Source organism: Centroberyx affinis, unplaced genomic scaffold (assembly GCF_046629955.1).
Source record: "Centroberyx affinis isolate AG114_WGS23_722 - 3 ecotype Tasmania unplaced genomic scaffold, CSIRO-AGI_Caff_v1 ptg003980l_1, whole genome shotgun sequence".
NCBI lineage: Eukaryota > Metazoa > Chordata > Actinopteri > Beryciformes > Berycidae > Centroberyx > Centroberyx affinis.
This window is the reverse complement of record NW_027281799.1, coordinates 4,149-25,406: the sequence shown is the minus strand read 5'-3', so window position 1 is coordinate 25,406 and position 21,258 is coordinate 4,149. Positions and strand designations below refer to the sequence as shown.

Here is a 21,258-nt window from a genome sequence, read left to right as displayed (position 1 = left end):
ATCAACCCATGAAAAGCCGCATCAGGAAGTAGTTTCAGGAAGTAGTTTACTGCCTTGTTTGAGTGACAGCTGTGTGGTGGTGACAGCCCACACGGCAGCCCGCAGAGCACAGCCGATAATCAAGATGGCAGGTAATGGCACTTTCTTAATAATGTTTTCCTCGTTACTTTGACAAAGTATTCTCTTTTGTTCAACAGCATATGGTCCTCAGTGTTTCAATAGTTAGATTGAGGCGAACACTTTGCTGCATTTGCGGTATTTTCAAGCGAACTGCTATGGCGAGCCAAGTCAAGCGAAAGGGCTGGACAAGCTGTGTTAGTTAGCATGGCTAGCATGGCTAGCGAGCTAGCTAACGAAACCTTCCCAAGAGTAACGAAATAGTTGAATTCAAGGCTAAATTTTGAACGTATAAATATTAAGCACTTATATATGAATGTTTAGTTTACCGCTTTCTTTTATAGTTAGCCACCATCTCAATGTCTACAGCGGCGTGCAACATCGAACTGTTGTTATAGCTAAGGTTAGCGAGTTGACCTAGCTAACGTTAGCCTACTTGCTAACGTCATTTTCAGCCATAAGCTGACCAAATCCTCCTCCAAACCATAACAAAGGGAAACGTTGCTATTAGCCAACTTGATTGTGGGACATTGCAGATAACCAGCCCTCTTTACTGCACACACCAAACAAAGCTATATTCAATGTCCCTTTTCAAGATTGGGCTGTTATTTAAATGTTGGGCACATGCCCTTGCTTGTTCAGTTGTAAACATTGGCATAAGCCATCTTGCCACACACTGCTCCTTCTGCCACCTCTTTATGGGATGTTTTCTTGACTGAGCTGTTCAGACCTATTGTCCTGTATCTTGCTGTGATTTGATTTTGCAAATAATGGAGGAATTAGTCAAGATGTTTGTGACTAGATCTCGGGGAATCTCATATTTGCAAATGGTCGAAGACAGTTAAAGCATAGCATTGTATCTCTGTCACCTAGCAGTTGTCTAAGTGATATTGGCCATCTTGCAGTTTTTAGACAAGTTCCCTCAATGTCAAACCAGGAGAGGAGAAACCCAGACATTGAATAGATTAGACTAATCCTGTATGAAACGGTGTCATCCCTGGCAATCCCCCACTGAAAGTCTGATTTTTTTTTTAAGTCCATCTGGGTCTAATCTGTGTGTCGGATCCAGGGAAAACAATTGTTGTTATTTACTAATTTCTTCGAACACATGGCTAGGCCTACATGTCATGTGAATGCATTAACTTTTTCTACTGTAGAGTGATTAATTGGCTAGACCACTGTATTGTTATTGTGAATCTTACTGAAGCAGACTTTGTCCCTTCTTAGTAATTGTCAGCCTGTAAACCAGCCAACCCGGAACTCCCTTCACGCTAAAGGGGGGAGCGGTGTGTAGAGTGATGGTATGTTGATTACATGTTTGCCGCCATGGTTTTCCCCTTTAAATGGCTTATTCTTTCAGGTCTGTCTTTATACTTTGAAGATGGTCATGATGATTTGGATGACTGTGAGTATTCCCATTTTCCTATATGTTATTTTATATTGTGAACAAATCTCTATTAAAGCATACCCAAATTGAAGGGTTCATTTCATGCATTTATGGAACTTTGTTTTCTTTCCCGCTGCTCAGATGTAAGTGGCCTTGAGGAAGCATGATCTTTCTGGGTGACCCTGTTTGCCCATGTGAAATTTAAAGCTGTCAACAGTTCTCCTCCCTTAACATTATGTTAGATGATTCCTTCAGGGTTTACGCCTTGCTATTATTAGCAGTTATACAGCCCATCCTGTCCTTGTTGTCTTCCTTGACGGGGTGATGAAACGGCATTCTAGCCAGCATGTGTTCAGGGTTGGAACGTTAAATCAAATCAGTTAGAACTGAGCCTTTCTGCTTTATTCACTCATTCATTCATTGGTGGTTCATCATTCCTTACAATTAGCCTGGCTCTGTATGGTTAATACATCTCTTTGACAGTAGTTCGTCTATCAGTATCCTCATTTAAGTGTTTTGTTTTTGTATACAGTATATGTGGATATTTGTGTGTTTATGCGTTCAGAAATGTGTCAGCAGTCTGTGTGATTTTAAAATTGACTTTCTTCCCCATCCACAGTTGGATTTGATGACTATGGTTCAGAGTGCGATGGAATCCGCATCACAGCCTTCCTAGATGCGGGGCAGGACAACCTAACTCCTTTAGGGAGGCTAGAGAAGTATGCCTTCAGCGAGAATGTCTTCAACAGGTAAGTAGAGGCCCTCGTCAGGCTATTGACTCAATACTACTCCAAACCAGACAAAATGCAAAATATCAGATAATGGAATATTTATGACTGGCACAGTGGTACAGCAGGTTCTGTAACCAGAACAGTGTACTTTCATATAGTCGTCTGTAAGGCTGTCTGCATTCCTGTTTATTTACTAGGCACATACCTGGGCTAACTCTATACTGCAGGAATGCCACAAGTCTTGATGTCGAGCCATGGGTGGATGGTTTCAAAACATGGCATGAGGCTGGGTATAGCGGTGCCAGTTTACTATGGGTTTAAAGCCATGAACTGTTTGCCCTGAGGACACATTTTGTTTTATGTATGTGTGTTTTCTGATGTTGTTCTTTCAACTTTCTTCCTGGTGAAAGATGAAAGCCTGCCAGATAGCCTCAATGGTTTTTAAAGTCCTCAGGGTGTGCTTTTTGCTTAGTTTGAGCGCATTGCCTCTGCGAATATTTAACACCGCTGTGTTGCCCCTACACATACCCGCTTGGATCCTGTTTTCATGCTTTTCATGCGCAGCTCACAGGGTTCAAGCCCAACTGTCATTTCCAAGTACATGTACTTGTCAGCTCTGGCAGCGCTGTGTTGCGCAGTGTGCACTTGTAGGTATTGGCAGGCAGGCAACTAACCTGAGGCTCCTGTTGCTTTCTAGGCAGATCGTGGCACGCGGCCTGCTTGATGTGCTTCGAGAGTTCAGTGACAATGAAAATGACTTTATCAGTGTCATGGAGACAGTTGCCAGAATGTCAGAAGATGGAGGTAGATGCTTTTTTTCTTTTTGTCTGTTTAGTTGTGTCTCAAGTCTCTAGGCCAGTGGTCTCCAACCATGTTCCGAGAGCCATGTGTAGGCAGGTTTTTGTTCCAACCAAAGACTATAGCAGGTGATTTTGCTGATTAGTTCCTCCTCTCTGTTTGATGATGTGCTAATGATCAGCTGTTATAGTGTTTGAGTGGAATGAAAACCTGCAAACACGTGGCTTGTGATGGCACATGGTTGGAGAATTCTAGCAGAATGTTAGGATTCATTCCATTTTAATTAGTAATTTCTGCAATGCAGTTTGATTTTTTTTTTTTTTGGTGGTAATTTAAATTATAGAAACTCACTTAGGACTTGACCTGTTTACTGTTGCAAGCACCTAACACTAGTGGGATTTAGTGAGTGTGTATATACATGTTTGTGTGTGTACATAGGCTAATATTTTAACATATGTGCTCAGAGCCAACAGTGAGAGCTGAACTGATGGAACAGGTCCCCAACATTGCCATGTTCTTACACGAGAGTCGGCCCAACTTCCCAGCAGCTTTCTCAAGATACTTGGTACCCATTGTGGTCCGGTACCTCACTGACCCAAATAATCAGGTGGGTTTTAAATGAGCAGACTGTTCTAGCTGTCTTTTAAAATTAAATGGTCAATGGAGGTGCAAGTTTTCAAAAATAACTTGATCCACTGTTCAAACTGACTTTTTAAAATGGTGACACTGTGTATTCTTATATCTTATTAGGGGCCGGGCAGCTCTGCTGCCCCTAATCTGCCTTCCCATGCATGAAAATAAACCAAACTTTGCACATAGGCCCAGTCCCATGCCAAACTTACTCCACTGACTTTGGGGGTCAATAGTCCTGATGGTGGCGCTGCAGCAACCATCTAAAGTTTAAAACTTTGAAAATTCATTACAAATCAGTCGTACGTGCTACTGCTTTGCAAGTTGCACCAAAATGTAGGCCCAAGTGAGCAGAAATGTTCAGATGCTTTGAGCTGCCAGGAATAATGAAGTCCATCACTCTGTTTTTCTCAAAAACTGTAAAACTAATTAAACCTATCTCCTACCACATTTTTTGCTCAATTGACACCAAACTTGCTACACTGCATCTTCAGACTGTCCTCCACAAGCGATCCAGCCAGATTTTTGAGTTATCAAAAATTGAGCCCACAGTGCATCAAAATGTTTTACTGTAAACAGTACTGTAAACAGCTACTGCAGATTCTCGCTACATAAATCTCCAATGTTCATGAAAATAAATGACAAAATTTTGCTGTCATGGTAGATGAAGTGTGTAAAATTTCAGAATTTTGTCTCAAAAACTGAATTTTTGACAGTATTTTGAATTCTGCCCTCATGTATGTAACTATTGCAGTCAGTGGAAATAGAGCATCTTTAAACATCAGTTTTTCACTAATGGAGCTATCAATCGTTGTAAAAAGAAAATTACAGACATCTCTATGTTGTCTAGATGAAGTACACAAATTCTCAGAAATTTGTCTTGATTACTGAATTTTTGACGCTAGCTTGAAATCTGCCTTTACATGCATGGACAGCTGTTATCCTGCACCCTGGTTGTTGGCTAAGTCATAGTGTGAAGCCACCTCTAATTTTCCCACTTCTCAGGTAGCTCAACTCGATCACAACTTGTCATTGGTGGCAAAGGTTGTGAGTTCGAGCCCCGGGGGATGCAGGTTTATGCCTACTCAGGCATTGTGTTGTGTGGATTAGAGACACATGATTTCAAAAGATGATTTAATGATAATTATGGTCTGGGCAGTTCTGCTGATGGACCTTCATGCATTTCTCATTCGTCGTCCTCTTCTTCTTCCTTCTCCTCCTCCTCTTCTTCCTCTTTCTCCTCTTCTTCTTCTTCCTCCTCAAAATGCCCGGCCCCGACACTGCAGCAGCAGCTATAATCTTATGTTTTTTGTTTTGTTTTTTTCAGGTGCGGAAAACCAGCCAGGCAGCCCTGCTTGTTTTGCTAGAGCAGGGCCTCATCTCTAAAGCCGACATGGAGACCAAAGTTTGTCCCGTTCTGTTGGACCTCACAGAACCCAGCAGTGACGATGACTACAAAATTGAGGCAGTTGCTGTAAGAAAATCCCCTTGTATTAAGAGTGCAGAAGGTTTTTGTGTAGGGTATTCCATAAAAAAGGCCTGTTGATTCATTGTCATGGTACGAGATGAAGCACAGAGCCAAATGGTTTGTGACTGACTAAGTGAAGAGTGTTTGCCCACTGTTGGCAGCCTTGGAGGAGGCTGCTGCCTTCTAGTTGTCACTCTGGAAATAAAAGTATCTTGTGCCTGAATGTGTGTCTCAAGAAGCTGAATCTGAGTTAAGAAAACTGTGAATTTGACATCACATGACAAATTCAATTGTATGCAATTAAAATACAGTCTCTGCTGGCACTAATTGCTCTCCATATACTCTTAACAGATCATGTGTAAACTGGTCACCATGCTGAGTAAAGACACAGTGGAGCATCTATTGCTGTTGCGCTTCTGTGAGCTGTGCAGCGATGCCAGACTCTTCCAAGTCCGCAAGGTAACATCTCTAAACCCTTTTCACCTCCTCCTCTACCTCTTCAATGTCCGACTAAGCCCAAACCCCCCCCAATGCTAGAGAGAGTTAATCAATCAGAATTATTCATGATAAACCAATGAGATATTCTCGGTTTTAAACTACATTCTATTGAATTTGTGGATAATGCATATGAATTTGATCAAAGGATTATCGAGTTAGAGTTGAATTATATTTATGGTCTTGCATGAGGACTGATGCAATATTCTGAGAGTCAGCATTAATTCTGTTTTGCGCATCACGCCAGCCTACACTATGCTGTTGTTTTCGGTCTGGAATGTTAATTCCCTGGCATAACTGGTGCCAGTTGGGAAAGGGTATTTAGGAGTAGCAAATATGGTCAAACTTTGTGAGTTTTCTTTTTTTTTGAGCTCTTGTTAAGTGTGAGAGTTTTTCTGCCATTCTGTGTCACTCTTACACTCCTAAACCAGCTGTTCTTTAAGGTATTGTTTTGGGGCCCAAAATGAGTAAATGTGGTGTTGCCCAGGGCTAAAAGCTCAATAAGATGTACAAATCCTCTTGTCATATAGGGACCCACCAGAATTGCAGGCTATTTCAAAAGTAGATATGCATTTTTATATTTATATCAGTGCAGACAAAGGACATTGTGACAGTGTTGCAGAGAGAATGAAAGCATGTGTTAACAGTGATGGGGAAACAATTTGAACACTTACGCAAGTGAGGACGCAAGTGAAGTTTTACTTGCGTGTTATTTCCTGGTATTAACGTAATACAAGTATAATTTGTAGGACTAATAAATTCTTCAATTGAATGTTGAATTATTTTGTTAAAATGACTAAGTTTAAAATTACTAAAATGATACAGCTTTTTTTTGGATGATGATGGTTATTATTAATAATAATAATGATACAAAATTGTATACCTACTTTTGAAACACTCTAGATATGTAGATAAATGTATGTAGATATGTGACCTGTTTTTTGCCCCATTTGTTTCAGGTACGCTGCTCTGAACAACTGAATGAGTTGTCATCAAAACATGTATGCTTCATTTGTCGAAGAGATGGATTTGGCACCTTCATTTTGTCTCATTGTCTTTCATTATGTTACAGGTCTGTGCAGCCAATTTCGGAGAGTTCTGTTCCATTGTAGGCCAGGAGGCCACAGAGAAACTACTGGTGAGAGGCTTTGGGACTCCTCTCTTTCTTAGATTGCAAACTCCAAAACCACAACCCCTCTATATAAGCCTGTCATTATGTAACAATATGCTTTAACATCGGTGTCCTTCTCTTGAGGCAAGTCACATAACATGACCTATGGTACAGCAAATTAGCCTAACTGCTGCCATGTGACTTGGTTGCACATCACATTTTACTTTCCGTTTATAAGTCACAGTTCCAATAGCACTGTGGCCAGACTCCAAACCACAGTTCAGTCATTGGATGTTAGATTCAACTTGTACTGACTTTGGTTTTGTTTTGGATGCAGATGTCCAAGTTCTTCGACCTGTGCTCAGACAGCTTGTGGGGCATCAGGAAAGCCTGTGCTGAGTGCTTCATGATCGTCTCCAATTCCACCTCTCCAGAGGTGCGACGTACTAAACTGTCCCCCTCTTCATCAGCCTCATCAGTGACCAGTCCCGCTGGGTAAGACATACATACACACATTGGTAAAAAAAATCATTCAGGCGATTGCAAATGTTTAGACACAGATTTTACATACAACTACGTCCCCATTGATGATAAAATTGTGGCAGTTGTTGGCCTGAAAGTAGGTAAAGTAATTGATTTTTATTTCCCTTGCCACTTTATGCATCTTCTTGTTGTTCCTTATTTTCCACTTTGTTGTCTCCCCATGTGCAAAATTTGTAATGTTCATCTTCTTTTTTTTAATTTTTTTTTATTTTACCACTGTTTTTATCGCTGCTTCAATGTTTTATCTTTGTGCAAATTAACTGAACTAGAAAAACAAGAGAAACTTGACAGTTACATAATGTAAAACAAACACTAAAGAAGTGATGAGGACCAGAAAAAGCGAAGGAAGATGTTTTGGTCCTCAGACTTCTGTCAATTCTCTGTTGTCATCATTAGAGATGATTGATAAGTATTGAGACATCTCTCCTCCACTTCTATTCAGGTGCGTCAGGCTGCCTTCCAGTCCCTGGGGCGTTTCATCTCCACCTTCGCCAACCCCTCCAGCACAGGCCTCCTCTTCAGAGAGGACGGCACCCTACTAGAGGTCCCCAGGTGTACCTTAGACAGGTAGGACCACTCAGTCAACTGCCCATCATCACCACTGTTACAATGGAGGTTTGGCTCTGTTTCCAAACTGTATTGTGCCCGATTTGAAGCATAGGGTTCAGTGCCCACAGGTTGGCAGTTTACTTTGAAATGTTATTTATTCCTCAAGTAATGATGGACTTGATGTTGTGTGTGTGTGTGTGTGTGTGTGTGTCTCTATATTTCACTATATTTTGGCTGGATTGTTATTGACGTTTCATTTAGCAAGCGCAATATCTTTGTTCAGGCACTGAATTTTCTAACTTGGTGCTACAATAATAGCTGATTATTATACACCCATCTTATTATCGCTAGTTTTGTGAAGCAAATATAACGTATAGCAAATTACAAATAGGTTACCTCCTCAAAAGTAGGCTACTCAAACTTTACCTCTCTATTCAGTTTGTGTTGGCACAGACATAGCACAATGTCATAGATGCAATGAATTATGGTCGTTGTAGTTCAATTACACGCTTTCAGCGCTTGAGTAGGTGGCACATGGGCACATATGTGGGCCTCTGAGGGAAAGGGAGATGTTTCGAAATCTCCGCACCACCAAAACATCATGCTAGTTGGCCATACAAAGCCGTGATTTTCGCACAAAACCAAGAAAACAAATATTATGCAGTGCACTACCAAGATTATGGCCAGGATGTATATGTTTAATTCTAAGATTTATTGAACATGAACATTGATTGACAGCTGAAAAAGTGAGTTTAGGGTTACCCCTGTCCCTTTATAAAAATGTAATTCAGTAATGCTTCCATGCTGCACTCTTTGGCTGGGTTTGGAATAGACCAGTTTTTAGCTGGACTTTAACTTTTGTGTCGTATAAAAACTCTACATTGGTAAGCTCAAATGCTTGTGGAGAAACTGAACGAATGGATGTGGCTAGTGCTTAGTTTCTGGAGCAGGCTAATGAAAGGATGTCAAAAGAACTTGTAAATGTGTAATATATGAAAGGTTCTAGTCAAGTAATCCTATATATTTTGTTGTCCATCTCATTGCAGCGATTCCTTAAACTCCCTGAACTGCACTGAAATCAGTGGCTGCCACACAGAAAGGACCATCACTCACACGCCTCCCAACCAGGATGGCCGTGCCACCCCATCCCCGGAGCACTTGTCGACCGCTTACAGTGAGGAAATGCATCCCTTCGGTGACAACCCCACACCTACTCCTAGAGAGCTGTACAAAGGCCTCGCTCATACAACCCTAAACAACAGTGACAGCCCTACAACCACAGAGAACACCAGGAACACAAAAGAAACGGAGCAGGCAGATGAGAACTTTAATTCTTTCCACTACTGGAGGCCTCCTTTACCAGACATCAGTGGCGAACTGGAGATGCTAAGTTGTCAAACAACAGAGGAAGTGGTAGAAAAGAAAGAAAAGGAGGAGGAGGAGGAGGAGGAGGTGGCTGAGGATGAATGTCTTCCTTCAAAGAGCGGCCCTGGTAAAGCTACCAGCGACCAGATCCAGAAAGTTTTGGACTGCTTGCAGCCACACATGGATGACCCTGATGTACAAGGTGAGTATACAGAGCCAGAAAAGTTCTCCGATCAGGAGTATGGAGCCATGGACATGCAACATGACAGACCTTTCTCTTTCCAGGCATTATTTGATAATCTGCTGTCACTGTATTTATTTATTTATTTTGGCAACATATATGTATTTGAGACTGAGCTTTGCTTGTTTATTTACCTCTAGCTCAAGTCCAGGTTTTGTCAGCAGCTCTAAAGGCAGCTCAGCTTGACAGTCCAACAGACAACAGCCCGACTGAAACCCAACCACCAAGCCAACCTGAGAACCCGATTGATATCCTGTTGGTGGAGAGTAAATCTGTGGAGGTTCAATCAGAGGACAGAGCGAGTACCCCAGAAGAGGAGCAAATAGTGGAACCTCCTCCAGCCTTGGAGTCATGCCCTGTCCAGGAGCAAGGAGAGGAAGAGACCCAGACGGAGCCCCAGGAGGACCAGGAAGAGTCTCCTCCTGACACCCCCATTCTAGTTCGGGACGATTCAGACCACAGCAGTGTGGTAAGTCAGCATTTGTGTATTATTTGGTTGAGCAAATATACAGAATATTCTCAATAAGTAAATATGCAGGACTCAGAGATAGGGCTGGGCGGCATGACGGTATATACTATACAACGGTAGAGCTTCTACCGTGGTAGCTATCTCTTTAGTATCTCTGGCTACCAGGGTTTCTGCTAGACTTTTTTTTTTTTACTGGCCAACTAGGCCGGTAAGATTCCAGGATTCTGGACAAGTAGAATATTTACCGGAATAGGCTAGAGTAAATTTAGATAGCAATAAACAATACAAACCAAAGGCAATGATTGAACAAATGCATTTTATTAACAGTCGAGCCAGACAGAACGGGTCGTTCGGCTGTCAGATCCAGTGGAAGAGTCTTGCTGCCTTCAGGCGCTCCTCATAAGCTTGTACTTCCAAGTTTCACAATCGTAATGACAACTCATTGTGTATTCATATACTTTTAAGTGAGAAATAACAAAATGGACCCTGACACAAAGTACCATACAGAGCTCGGCTACTTTGTGCTGCGTGAGTGAGACTGTCACATCTTGGCATCTTGGTTATTATGCAGCCTAAAATTCTACTTTCCCATTTGTGTTTACCATTTTATTGGGTCGTTTAAGTACGCTCTACCTGTAATTGCAAGATTTCTGACAGCATTTGAAGGTAGCATCGGCTTGCTACAGTTGTGACGATGTAGAAGTGGGGAAAATCTAGGAGATAGTGAGGTAAATATTGGACTCAGTACAATCGTTTCACTTCAGAACACTGGCGTCATTTTTTGTCCTTTTTAGAGCCGTCTTTGCACAGAGAATGGCATAAAGCTGAAAATAAAAATGATGTGTGCAGTAAAAAGGAAGGCTAGTTATTCCGGTATTGACCCAACCTCTCCATCTAGTAAAAAAGCCGGAGCAGAACTAGGATTTATTCAGTGTAAAGTAGCTTAAAGCTGAGCATGCCATGGTAACCATGGTAACCATTACGCATTAACATTCTATCAGCTGTCCGCGAGAACTCTGTAATCTACTGAGATGTCATATTTTCTGTCTTTTTTTGCCCTTACATAATTTAAATTGCATATTTCTGGGGATGCTGTGATTTTTATTTTGCACTGAATGAAACCAGACTGGCATTTATTTGCACCTGTTAACCTTAATACCTGTAACACTTGAAAATATTGGTCTCATTTGGAAGCTTAAAGCCTAAATTTTAAAAGAATATTAGTTATACTTTTAGTCTTTCGCTTTGTGTGTTTTCTAATGTAAGGCAGCTGCCAGTTGGTCATATTTATTCATTTGTTATGATTACTCTTATCTTTTGTTTTTGGTCGATCTTAAAATATAGACTAGTTCAAAATAAAAAAGAGAAAATAATCAAATGTAATGAAGTACCTTTTAATTTGTCAAGTATTTAATTCACTAGATTAGCCAAAAACAGGCATTACCATATGGTTATTTTATATATAAACCATTTCTTAATTGAATTTCCAGAAAAACTACTATATCGTGATATAGACCCTATACCATTGCCGTGATATAAAATTACATATATACCGGAATAGAAGATTTTGGCCATATTGCCCACCCATACTCACAGACCTAAGAGGATTTCAGAGAGGCCTTGTGCCTAGATTATGAAAAGAATGACAAAAAGGATACTGCTAAAGAAATTAAGATTCTTTTGTGTACAGCTGTGCTTGTTTGTTCCCTAAGGGGGTTTGTATGCATATTTGTATTTTCCTCAGGAGTCTGAACTAATCGAGAGCGTGGAGGAGGAGGGGAAAAGAGACTCTGCTCCCAGCCCACTGCCTGAGGAGAAGCCTAAGATCCAGGTCCGTCTGCCTGTTGCAAATGCTGTCGTACATCCAGGAAATATTTAGCTGGTCCTTACAGTTGGCATGTAGATTATCTTAAAAATGGATTATTAAATACTCTCTCTCCCTGTATCTCCATTCCTCTTTGATCCTCACGACACTTTCATCTCCTCCATCCTCCCCTTCCTCTGTCTCCAGAATGTCATTCCCCAGCAGCTGTTGGACCAGTACCTTTCTATGACGGACCCAGCACGGGCCCAGACAGTGGATACAGAGATAGCCAAGCACTGTGCCTTCAGCCTGCCTGGGGTGGCCCTCACTCTGGGACGGCAGAACTGGCATTGCCTCAAGGACACATATGAAACCCTTGCTACCGATGTGCAGGTATGCAGGGCAATGGAAAAACCCACCACATGAAAAATGTGACTACTAATCTGACAGAATAATCACTGGAATGAAAGTAAAGCTCACTATTGAATATTTTTGCTATTGGCCATTTAAAGCCTTTTAATAACAAAATAACAAGCAACATTTCTAGCGGCACCGAGGGCCGTCACACCTCTGCCAACAAAGTAGGTAATCCTTTTTATATTTCTTTCACTCTTACCGTCTGCCTTTTTTTTTCACTCTCAGTGGAAGGTGCGCCGTACGCTAGCCTTCTCCATCCATGAGCTGGCAGTTATTCTGGGGGACCAGCTGACAGCCGCTGACTTGGTGCCCATCTTCAACGGTTTCCTCAAAGACCTGGATGAGGTCCGCATCGGTGTTCTCAAACACCTCTACGACTTCCTGAAGGTAAGATTAGACGATTATCCACTGCTGTTTCTTTTTTTTCTTTTTTTTTTTTTTTTATTGGTGCAAAAACAAAACTGACTGAAACAAACAATGATTGAAACAGGAATAACAAGGGCAGACAATGTATAAACAACAACAGGGTGACATACAACACTTGACATGGTACACATATAAAAACAAAATAAAACAAAAATAAAAACAAAATAAAACAAAACAAACAGAGATGAAATAGACGTATCAATTATGATGGTAGTGACATCATGCAGTTACTGCAGTTTAAAATTAGTGTTTTAGGGAAGATCTATGTTAGAACGCGTGTTTATGTGTATGATTGTGTGTGTATGGGAGAGTAGAGAAAAGAAAAAAATTATGAAATAAAATAATAATAGTAATAATAATAATACATATATTGAAGAATGAATAATAAATAGGTAATAACAAGGGAAGAATGAAAAGTAAATAAATAAATGAATACATAGATGGTTTGTAATTGATATTTAGAAGTGTCCGCTATTGTAGTATAGGGGGGTCCTGGCAGGGCTTGAGGGCTGTCTAATCCACAGTTCAAGTATGTATAGGTGGCGGGGGGGGGCACTGGTGTCAGTAGGGGGAGGTTGTTATCTGGGTGAGAATGTGTCCGTGTGTGTATGTATGTATATTGGTTTGTGTTACATGGGTAGACAAGTGATATTGATAAATGGGGTCCAGCATATGTGAAATGAGTCTATTTGATTGTTTTTTAATACTATTTGTCTTTCTGTTGTGATATAGTCAGATCCACTGCTGTTTCATGTGTAACAAAACTGTTTGCAATTGCCATGCTCTCATTGGTGGGATTTGTAAAATTGTATAAATGGAATTGGAGTAATTTGCATTTTAAATAATTAAGCTTGGTTATTTATAGGGATGTAACAGCATAATTTTAATAATTGTCTTCATGTAGATTTTGCTCAAAATATTGTAATAATATCAAACTGTGACCACAGTGTCATGTATCGAACAGAACCATTTGAATCATTACATCCCTGGTTATTAACAAATCCATTTCAATCAAGCATTGCATACTTTGAATACTTCAACATGACATCATTAGCAATGGTACTTGCAAAGGAAAGAGAATAATGCTAATTATAACAACCAAACTGATTCATGTGCATCTCTGTGCTGCAGCTGCTGCATGCAGACAAGAGGAGGGAGTATCTGTACCAGCTGCAGGAGTTCATGGTGACAGACAACAGTCGCAACTGGAGGTTCAGATACGAGCTGGCAGAGTAGGTTTCCTTTTCTTTCTTCAGTAGGGATGAGAATGATAACATTTGTATTTTAGACATTTAGCTGATTCTGTTGTGAACAATTATAATGAGTGAGCAGGTGGGATTTCAGTGTCTTGCTCAACGACACTTTGACAGTCACAGGACACATGATGGTTCATGACTGTTGGGATCGAACCTGTGACCCTCTACGGGTCAATCTTTCTAACCATTTGGCCAACCTGCCAACCTTCACTTTAAAGGATACGGCTGGTGTTTTTAAATACATTTCTTATCGTCAACAAATCCTATGAAAATAACAAAATCAACAATGCGTTTGCTCTACTCCCATTACTTTCCGACTTTCCACGTACCGTTTTTAGCCTTCAACCCGGAAGTCATTGGCTCCAATTGTAAGCTAAAAAGCTTTAAATACAGCTCACAAAGACAGTTTCAATTTTAAAAATCGCTAACTGTTAACCATGAAAAGTCAGACTGTTGTAGTTATTACCAAATCAAATTCAAATGGGAACAAATTCTTCATTACGACAGGGACTACTTTCGGTGCTACGGAACTACTTTCCTGAGATCGCAAACGTCTTTACAGCTGGCTTATTAAGTTGTTAGAGGAAAAAGTCGGCTGGCCCGGTGCATCGCAATGATGAAATATGATGCCCAGAGCAATGGCATGGCTCTTTGACATGTTTTTAATCGTTTTTATAATACAATGGAGTTCTATGGCTGCTCGGACATGGCTTCATTGGGCACCGGCTACATGGGCGAGACTTGTTGGCAAAACAAAATCATTGCTCATTTTCTTATTTTCATAGGATTTGTTGACGGTAAGAAATGCATTAAAAAACACCAGCCTTATCCTTTAATCTTAAAGTCATGTATCCAACTTGCATAAAAATGGAAAGATATGAAAAACAGACACATTTGATGTCTCCTTCTATTATGTATGCCGAAAAACATCCAACCCCTTTTTCCCCAGTTATCTGATAAATGTAAAGTATATGGTTTGACAATTTTATTCAAATTGATGAACCATGAATATTGAAAATTGAAGTTGCTCTGGCAACTAACTGTATATGGATTAAATACTATTTCCACCAAATAGTGTCAGTTAGTGTCACCAAGCAGTTTACCGACTGTAATCATTTCCATGCCTAACAAGCAGAATGCTTTAAATTATTGTTGTTGACTGTATTTACAGGACAGTTTCTGTAACCTTTATGTACGTCTGACTGAAGTGCTCTCTCTGCGTTTCCAGGCAGCTGATTCTGATCATAGAGTTGTACAGCCACTACGATGTGTATGACTATCTCAGACAGATAGCACTCACACTCTGCTCTGACAAAGTCTCAGAAGTCAGGTGGATCTCCTACAAACTGGTACGTCTGGGGGACACCTAAAAACGGCTTGAAGCTTTAACTGCTTGTGACTGATGTTGTGGGTCAGCAAAAACACTGCGGAAAATGTAAGATAAAAGGGAAATATAAGTCACACTGATGGACGATGTTATGTTCAGTCGGAATGTGTGTATGGTAGATAGTATTACACTGATAGCGGTGGTAATTTATTGTCTTAGCTGGAGAATAAATACCTGAACCTATAGCTAACTACTCTCCAACTTCTTTGTAGTCAGTTCACCTATGAGATGTAAATGAGTGTGCAGTTATAAGTCTGTGCCCGACAGTCTAACCCAGCCCAAGGCTATGTGCATTTCATATCTGAGAAACTCATTTTTTCACATCTTGGCATCTTGGTTATTACTTTTTTTTTTTTTTTAAGTGCGTCATTGTCTCCTATGTTCTCAGGTGGTAGAGATCCTCCAGAAGCTGTATGCATGTGGAGCTCATGACCTGGGCCTGAACTTCATCAACGAGCTCATCGTCAGGTTCTGCCACTGTCCCAAGTGGGTGGGGCGGCAGGCCTTTGCCTTCATCTGTCAGGTCCGTGGGTTTGTCACACTACTCAACAGGAAATGGTGGAAGAGAGCAGTTTCCACATATCTGACTCGCTGTTTTTCTACTCCATACATAGCTGTGTAACTGTCTGCCTTTTGCTCTGCCTGTTCTGACTGTCAAAGCTAGTGTTATGAAATGCACTATTTGGTTGCAGTGGCACCTTTACTAAGATTTTAGTAAAGGTCACAGCACATTTTCGATATTTAACCCTAATAGAAAAGTGTGATTTTAAACATTAGAACTCCATATCTTAACGTTTCAGAGGGAAATTTAGCTAAATTATACTATTTTACCTTTTCTCTAGCAGTGATGGTAATTTTCTTTTTTGTTATTTATTTTCTGTTTAACGTGCATGTTACTCACATGCGTATCTGTCCATGAGCCTGTCTAACTCTATTCATACAATACAATACAGTACTTTATTGTCAACCTGTCTGATCAACTCCTGTTTTGTTCTGTTGCATCTTCCCCTGGCCACTGTGAGGGAGAACCTTACTCATGTACGCCTCTGGACCAATTGCCCTGCCTGTTTGTTTAGCTGTCTAACTGTCTGTGGTTTTTGTCATCTTGTATTTTCCTTAGGCCATAGTGGAGGAGGACTGCATGCCCATGGAGCAGTTCGCCCAGCACCTCTTGCCCAGCTTGCTCAGCCTCTCTTCAGACCCTGTGGCCAATGTCCGCGTACTGGTAGCCAAGGCACTACGACAGAGCGTCATGGAGAAAGGTAAAAGTACAAATAAACTGAACAATTGATATCTTCAGCGCACAACATGCTATGCGACTTTCTCTCACACGCACCCCGTAGCCTTTTGTTGGTAGGTTTTTTTCACTAATTGTATCTTCTGGTTTGTCTGCAGCATACTTCAAGGAGCCAGGCTGTGCCTACTCGGACGAGCTGGAAGAGACCGTGATGGCCCTGCAGTCTGACAAGGACCGGGACGTCCGCTTCTTCGCCAGCCTGGACCCCAATAAAGCCCTGATGGACACGGCTCCCTTAATCTAGCCTCGGCTCTCAAGTCCCCTTCCAGCCCACCTGCCTGTCTACCTGTCTGTCTGTCTACCTGTCTGACTGAGGCACAGTCAGCTAACTGCATCACCAGCACCCGACCAGACCAGACCCCCCCGACCACTCGCCTGCTGGACAGACCTGTACCGAGGCACCGATGACCACTTGAGAAACACGTCCTTGCATACAGACATGTTCAGATGACAGTATACAAACACAAACATGAGCATGCTCGCGCACAAACCAGTTTCTGGGTGTGCACTACATAACGCACATTACACTCACTCAACATGACTCAAAACACATACTTCTCTGAATTTTCTGAAAATGAGCAGGCCTCAGGTTAGCTGGACCCCACTGTGGTAGCAACCATATTTCCACCTGGACTCCGCCCCTCCTCCACACTAGCAACAGAATGACTCGGTCTTTCCCTCATCACAGACTTATAAAACTGTGCGACGGGCTCACTCTCCAAAGCTAATTGTAAGCTTGTGATATAAAATTGTTGAATTTTGATTGATTTTTCTTATCGCTTCTTTTTTTGTGGATTTCTTAACGAACAAGCAGACGAAGCCTGCCTGACTCTGACGTGTGCACTAACTCAGGGGGACTGATCTGAACCTAAACAGCATTAGCTTAAATAATGAGCAGCCGCTGCTGCAGCGGTTCCCGGATCCCTGGTGAAAACTCCAGCTGTGTGAGCGACATACCAGCCAAACCAAGTAGCTCTGCTGGTGTCTCTCGCCTCATTTCCTCCTCAACGCCTCTGTTTTCTCAGATGTTCTCTGCCTACTGAGATGTCCTCTGGGTTAATGTCTTGTTCTCCCTCTACCTTCTCTCCTGCTCGTTCTTTCCGTCATTCTCCGCGTTGTCTTCATGGGCCACTGAAACCACTACTACTGCACAGGAGGGACAGTGACTCTGCCACTCAGCGTAACTCTTGATTAAAACCATATCTTGACATTTCTGAAAGAACACCGTTGATCGCTTCCCCCCCGTTGTGTGTATGTGTGTTTACCAAAAATGTGACACAGCACGTCTCCCAAACGGCAGGAGACTAATGAAATACCTCTGTTTGGACACGACTCTGGCCAGTGTGTCATATGTAGAGGGACGTCCAGGGTTCAACAGGCTTTGAATGTCCTAGATTGGTGATGCTTTTGGGGTGTTCTGTGGTGTTGATGAAAACATCTTAACAAGGGCTTATGATGAAGTGACACAGGGTGATATAAACCTCAGAGAGAAGAAGAAGATAGCAAGCACACTGTTGGAATATGCATGTTTCCTCACCGTACCTCCCTCCCCTTTTTCTGTTTGTGTACAGTCTGTTCCGGTTCCTTTAGGTTGACCTCCTGATAATGAATTATGTGACCATGGTAGCTTTTCAGTGGATCTGATTGACCGGTTGTATAGTAGAATATAGGAATGACTGTGTGTGGCTCCACAGTCAAGAGCTTAAGAGACTGAAAGACAACTGATCGATATTTCCCTGTCTTGGTGAAATGCGTTAAAGTATGAGGTTTCTCTAAATTTTGCTTTGTACAGCTTAAACCTGTGGAAACGGTATGCGTTTATGGAACCAAGGCCAGTTTAGTAGGGTTTTTACCTAATGAGATGTGTGTGAATATATTGGGAGCAGTCACCAAGTCACTTTTCGTAGTTCTTTGAGGTCTTTTGTTTTCCTCTGTGTGCAAATGGTAACCCATTTTTGACCATAGACATAACTTGAGAACTTAAGCTGATTGTGGTGTGTGCTGTGTATCTCAAGTCTTTCTTCCTTCGAAAGGAGAGCTCACTGCGGTAATGCAGTGTCTACTCATCTCATCTGTCTGCAATTTGTGCCCATCTCGTTTTTTTTATGTAGTAGAACTGTTAATATATGCATTTTATGAAAATTATTTTTCTTTTCAATTATGCACCACTGTTCAAAGATTTTATATCCTAACTTTACAAAATTTACGACCTTTGTAATATTCAATGGTTTCTTTTAAAAAGACATTTTATGTAATGTTATTTTTAGTATTCTGTAATTAAAATGATGAAAATTAGAATGTTGTTGTTTTTAAATTTATGGTTCAGTAAGCACTGGTACAGCTGGGAATAGCCTCTGGATAATGGACAACAGTGGACAAATCTGAAATACTGACTCACCTAGGGCTGTGCAATATGGTTGAAATCAATATCAATAATCATAAGGATTTTTATCTATACAGTATGTCACAATATGGCTCATGTATTCAAAATCACATTAAATAAATCCCATTGAACCGAATGGTAACAGGTGTGATGCCAAACAAATCTGAAATTTTCAAATAATATTCCTTAAAATGTTTTTTAAGGAACCTTTATCTTTTTTCCTACCTAAATATGCTTGTTATCAATTGCAGAATTGTCACGATATCCCAAAATCACCATATCATCACGCTATTATTCTACTGAAAGACAAACGATAATATTGAATAATCGCACAGCTCATGCATGCTAAAAATTGCATACATCTACATCTCTACATAGGTTTTTTACAGTGAGCAGTTGTATAGCTAAACAGTCTTTGATACATATTTTTACATTTTATTCGCACATGGTGAGGCAGATGGTTTAAAGTTTAAACACACAGAAGTTGGGATCATAATATGCCAAATGGCAGCAGGCTATTTATGTCAAGTTTTAAGCCACACTATTCCCATTTAAAGACACGCTGGAATGAAAAATTTATTTTTTTCAGCTTTGTAGCTCATTCTAACCATCGTACCATACACTTATTTGACAATTAAGCCCCAAAAATTACATTTTATTTTATTGTATTTTTATATAAAAATGTAATTACTTTTACTTCCTGGAAAACAAGTGATTCAGGTGACTTCATTGTGTACCAGGAGACGTACATAAAAATTTCAACCAATAAAACATCACAGATTTTTGAACAATGCCACCCCTCTGCCTGCATTTCTCTCCCTATTGGTTTACATTGATCCCTTCCTGCGTTATGTCCCGCTCCAATATCCTGTTTCAACAGGATATACAAAGGATAAGGCTGGTGTTTTTTAATGCATTGCTTACTGTCAACAAATCCTATGAAAATAACAGTAATAATATCTGTTGTCATAATAATAATGAAAAATGCCATAATATGTGTCATTTTTAACTATAAAGGCTGCATGTACTGTGCAGAATACATACAGAACACAGACTAAATTGCACAGTTCACCTTCATTCATCACCTTCCTACTGCACAAGTTCTATGTCAAAACAGTACTTTCACAATACACTAACATTTAGGCCAAAGTGGTTTAAGAGAAATCATGACAGGCCCTAAAAGTCAGCCATAAAGACTGTCGGCTGTACTGGGTGATTGACTTTCACCACTAGGTGGTTCCCTCACCTGCCGTTAAGCGTAATTTCTCTGAAAACCTTTGGATGACACATTAACACTAAACCAAGCTTCATCAAACAGATAAAACAACTAAATCAAAACCACAATACAAACCAAAGCCTATTAAAGCATTTTATTTTATTTTATTTTGAGCTCATCAGAGGCAGCGCCAAAGGGCTCTCAGCGGATGGATCGCTGCTATTTGGTCTACTGACATTTGGTGGGACTGTCAGTAGCACAGTCTCACAAGGGACAGGTGAATTCTCTTCATCAGAGAAGGCCGTTTACACTTTGGAGTAGAGGCCTTTTCCTCTGGAAGAACTTGGTCCTTAGCGGGAGCCTTTGAAAACAGCTTTCGGATGAACTTGAAGCTCCACTTGCTCTTCTTGGTCTTCTTGGAGTGGGACTGGGCCACAGAGGTCTGGCTGTATGAGGCTCCAAGGGCCTGGGAGCAGGTCTCCACCAGGACAGTGGGAAACCACTTGTCCTTGGTATTAACAGCAGCCTTCAAAAGCTTCTCTGTCCCGTACTTATCAACAAGAGTCTCGTACATGCTCTTGTAGAGTTTCTTGACGTCTAAATCTGGTGGATGAGCCTGGTTGTGGCTGATGCCTGAGTCTCTACAGAACCGAGAGACAATCCTGTTAGCGAGATCAGCGGTCGCTCTTCTCATGTCTTCTGCAACACTCTGGGATTCACTGACTTCCGTGAAGAGCTGAATCAATAGCAGAGAGATTAAACTGACATAGTTGTCATCACCAGAATCAGTGGTCTGATGATGGGAAGAAGTCACTACTTCCTCTTTCACATTGTCAGTTTTAGCAGGCATCTGATCTGCGGACAGTGTAGAAGCATGGACAACCTGCTGAAGCAGTTGTTTTATCATCTCCTCTGCAAACATATAGCTGAGCTGATTGGAGAAGTCCCTGGATGTCTCTGGGAACTGCTTTGTTCCATATGTCCCAAATAAAACAGAGTCAGAGATCGATCTACTGGCCTCCAGGAACTGTTCCTGAGTCTTGCTGCTCTCATTCTTAATCACAGAGCAGACTCTGTCAATGAGCCTGTGTGAGTCACAGCGAATGGCTTCACTAGACAGCAGTGTCTGAAGCCTCTGTGCAGAGGAAGACAGAGCGGCCGTAATGTC

At 41.1% G+C, this 21,258-nt stretch overlaps 1 protein-coding gene across 1 annotated transcript; it reads left to right on the top strand.

The window, feature by feature from the left end:
- Positions 1–83: 83 nt before the first annotated feature.
- On the top strand, positions 84–18,979 carry LOC139663316 (serine/threonine-protein phosphatase 4 regulatory subunit 1-like). The gene is given in 22 exon segments (XM_071541955.1): positions 84–131; positions 1,478–1,522; positions 2,124–2,253; positions 2,933–3,039; positions 3,498–3,640; positions 4,991–5,137; positions 5,483–5,590; positions 6,699–6,764; positions 7,075–7,192; positions 7,195–7,232; positions 7,723–7,847; positions 8,876–9,396; positions 9,576–9,709; positions 9,839–9,874; positions 11,649–11,735; positions 11,916–12,101; positions 12,351–12,512; positions 13,683–13,783; positions 15,036–15,156; positions 15,583–15,717; positions 16,315–16,456; positions 16,590–18,979. Coding segments are annotated over 22 exon segments (2,805 nt in total). The 5' UTR covers positions 84–124; the 3' UTR covers positions 16,736–18,979.
- Positions 18,980–21,258: the final 2,279 nt, after the last annotated feature.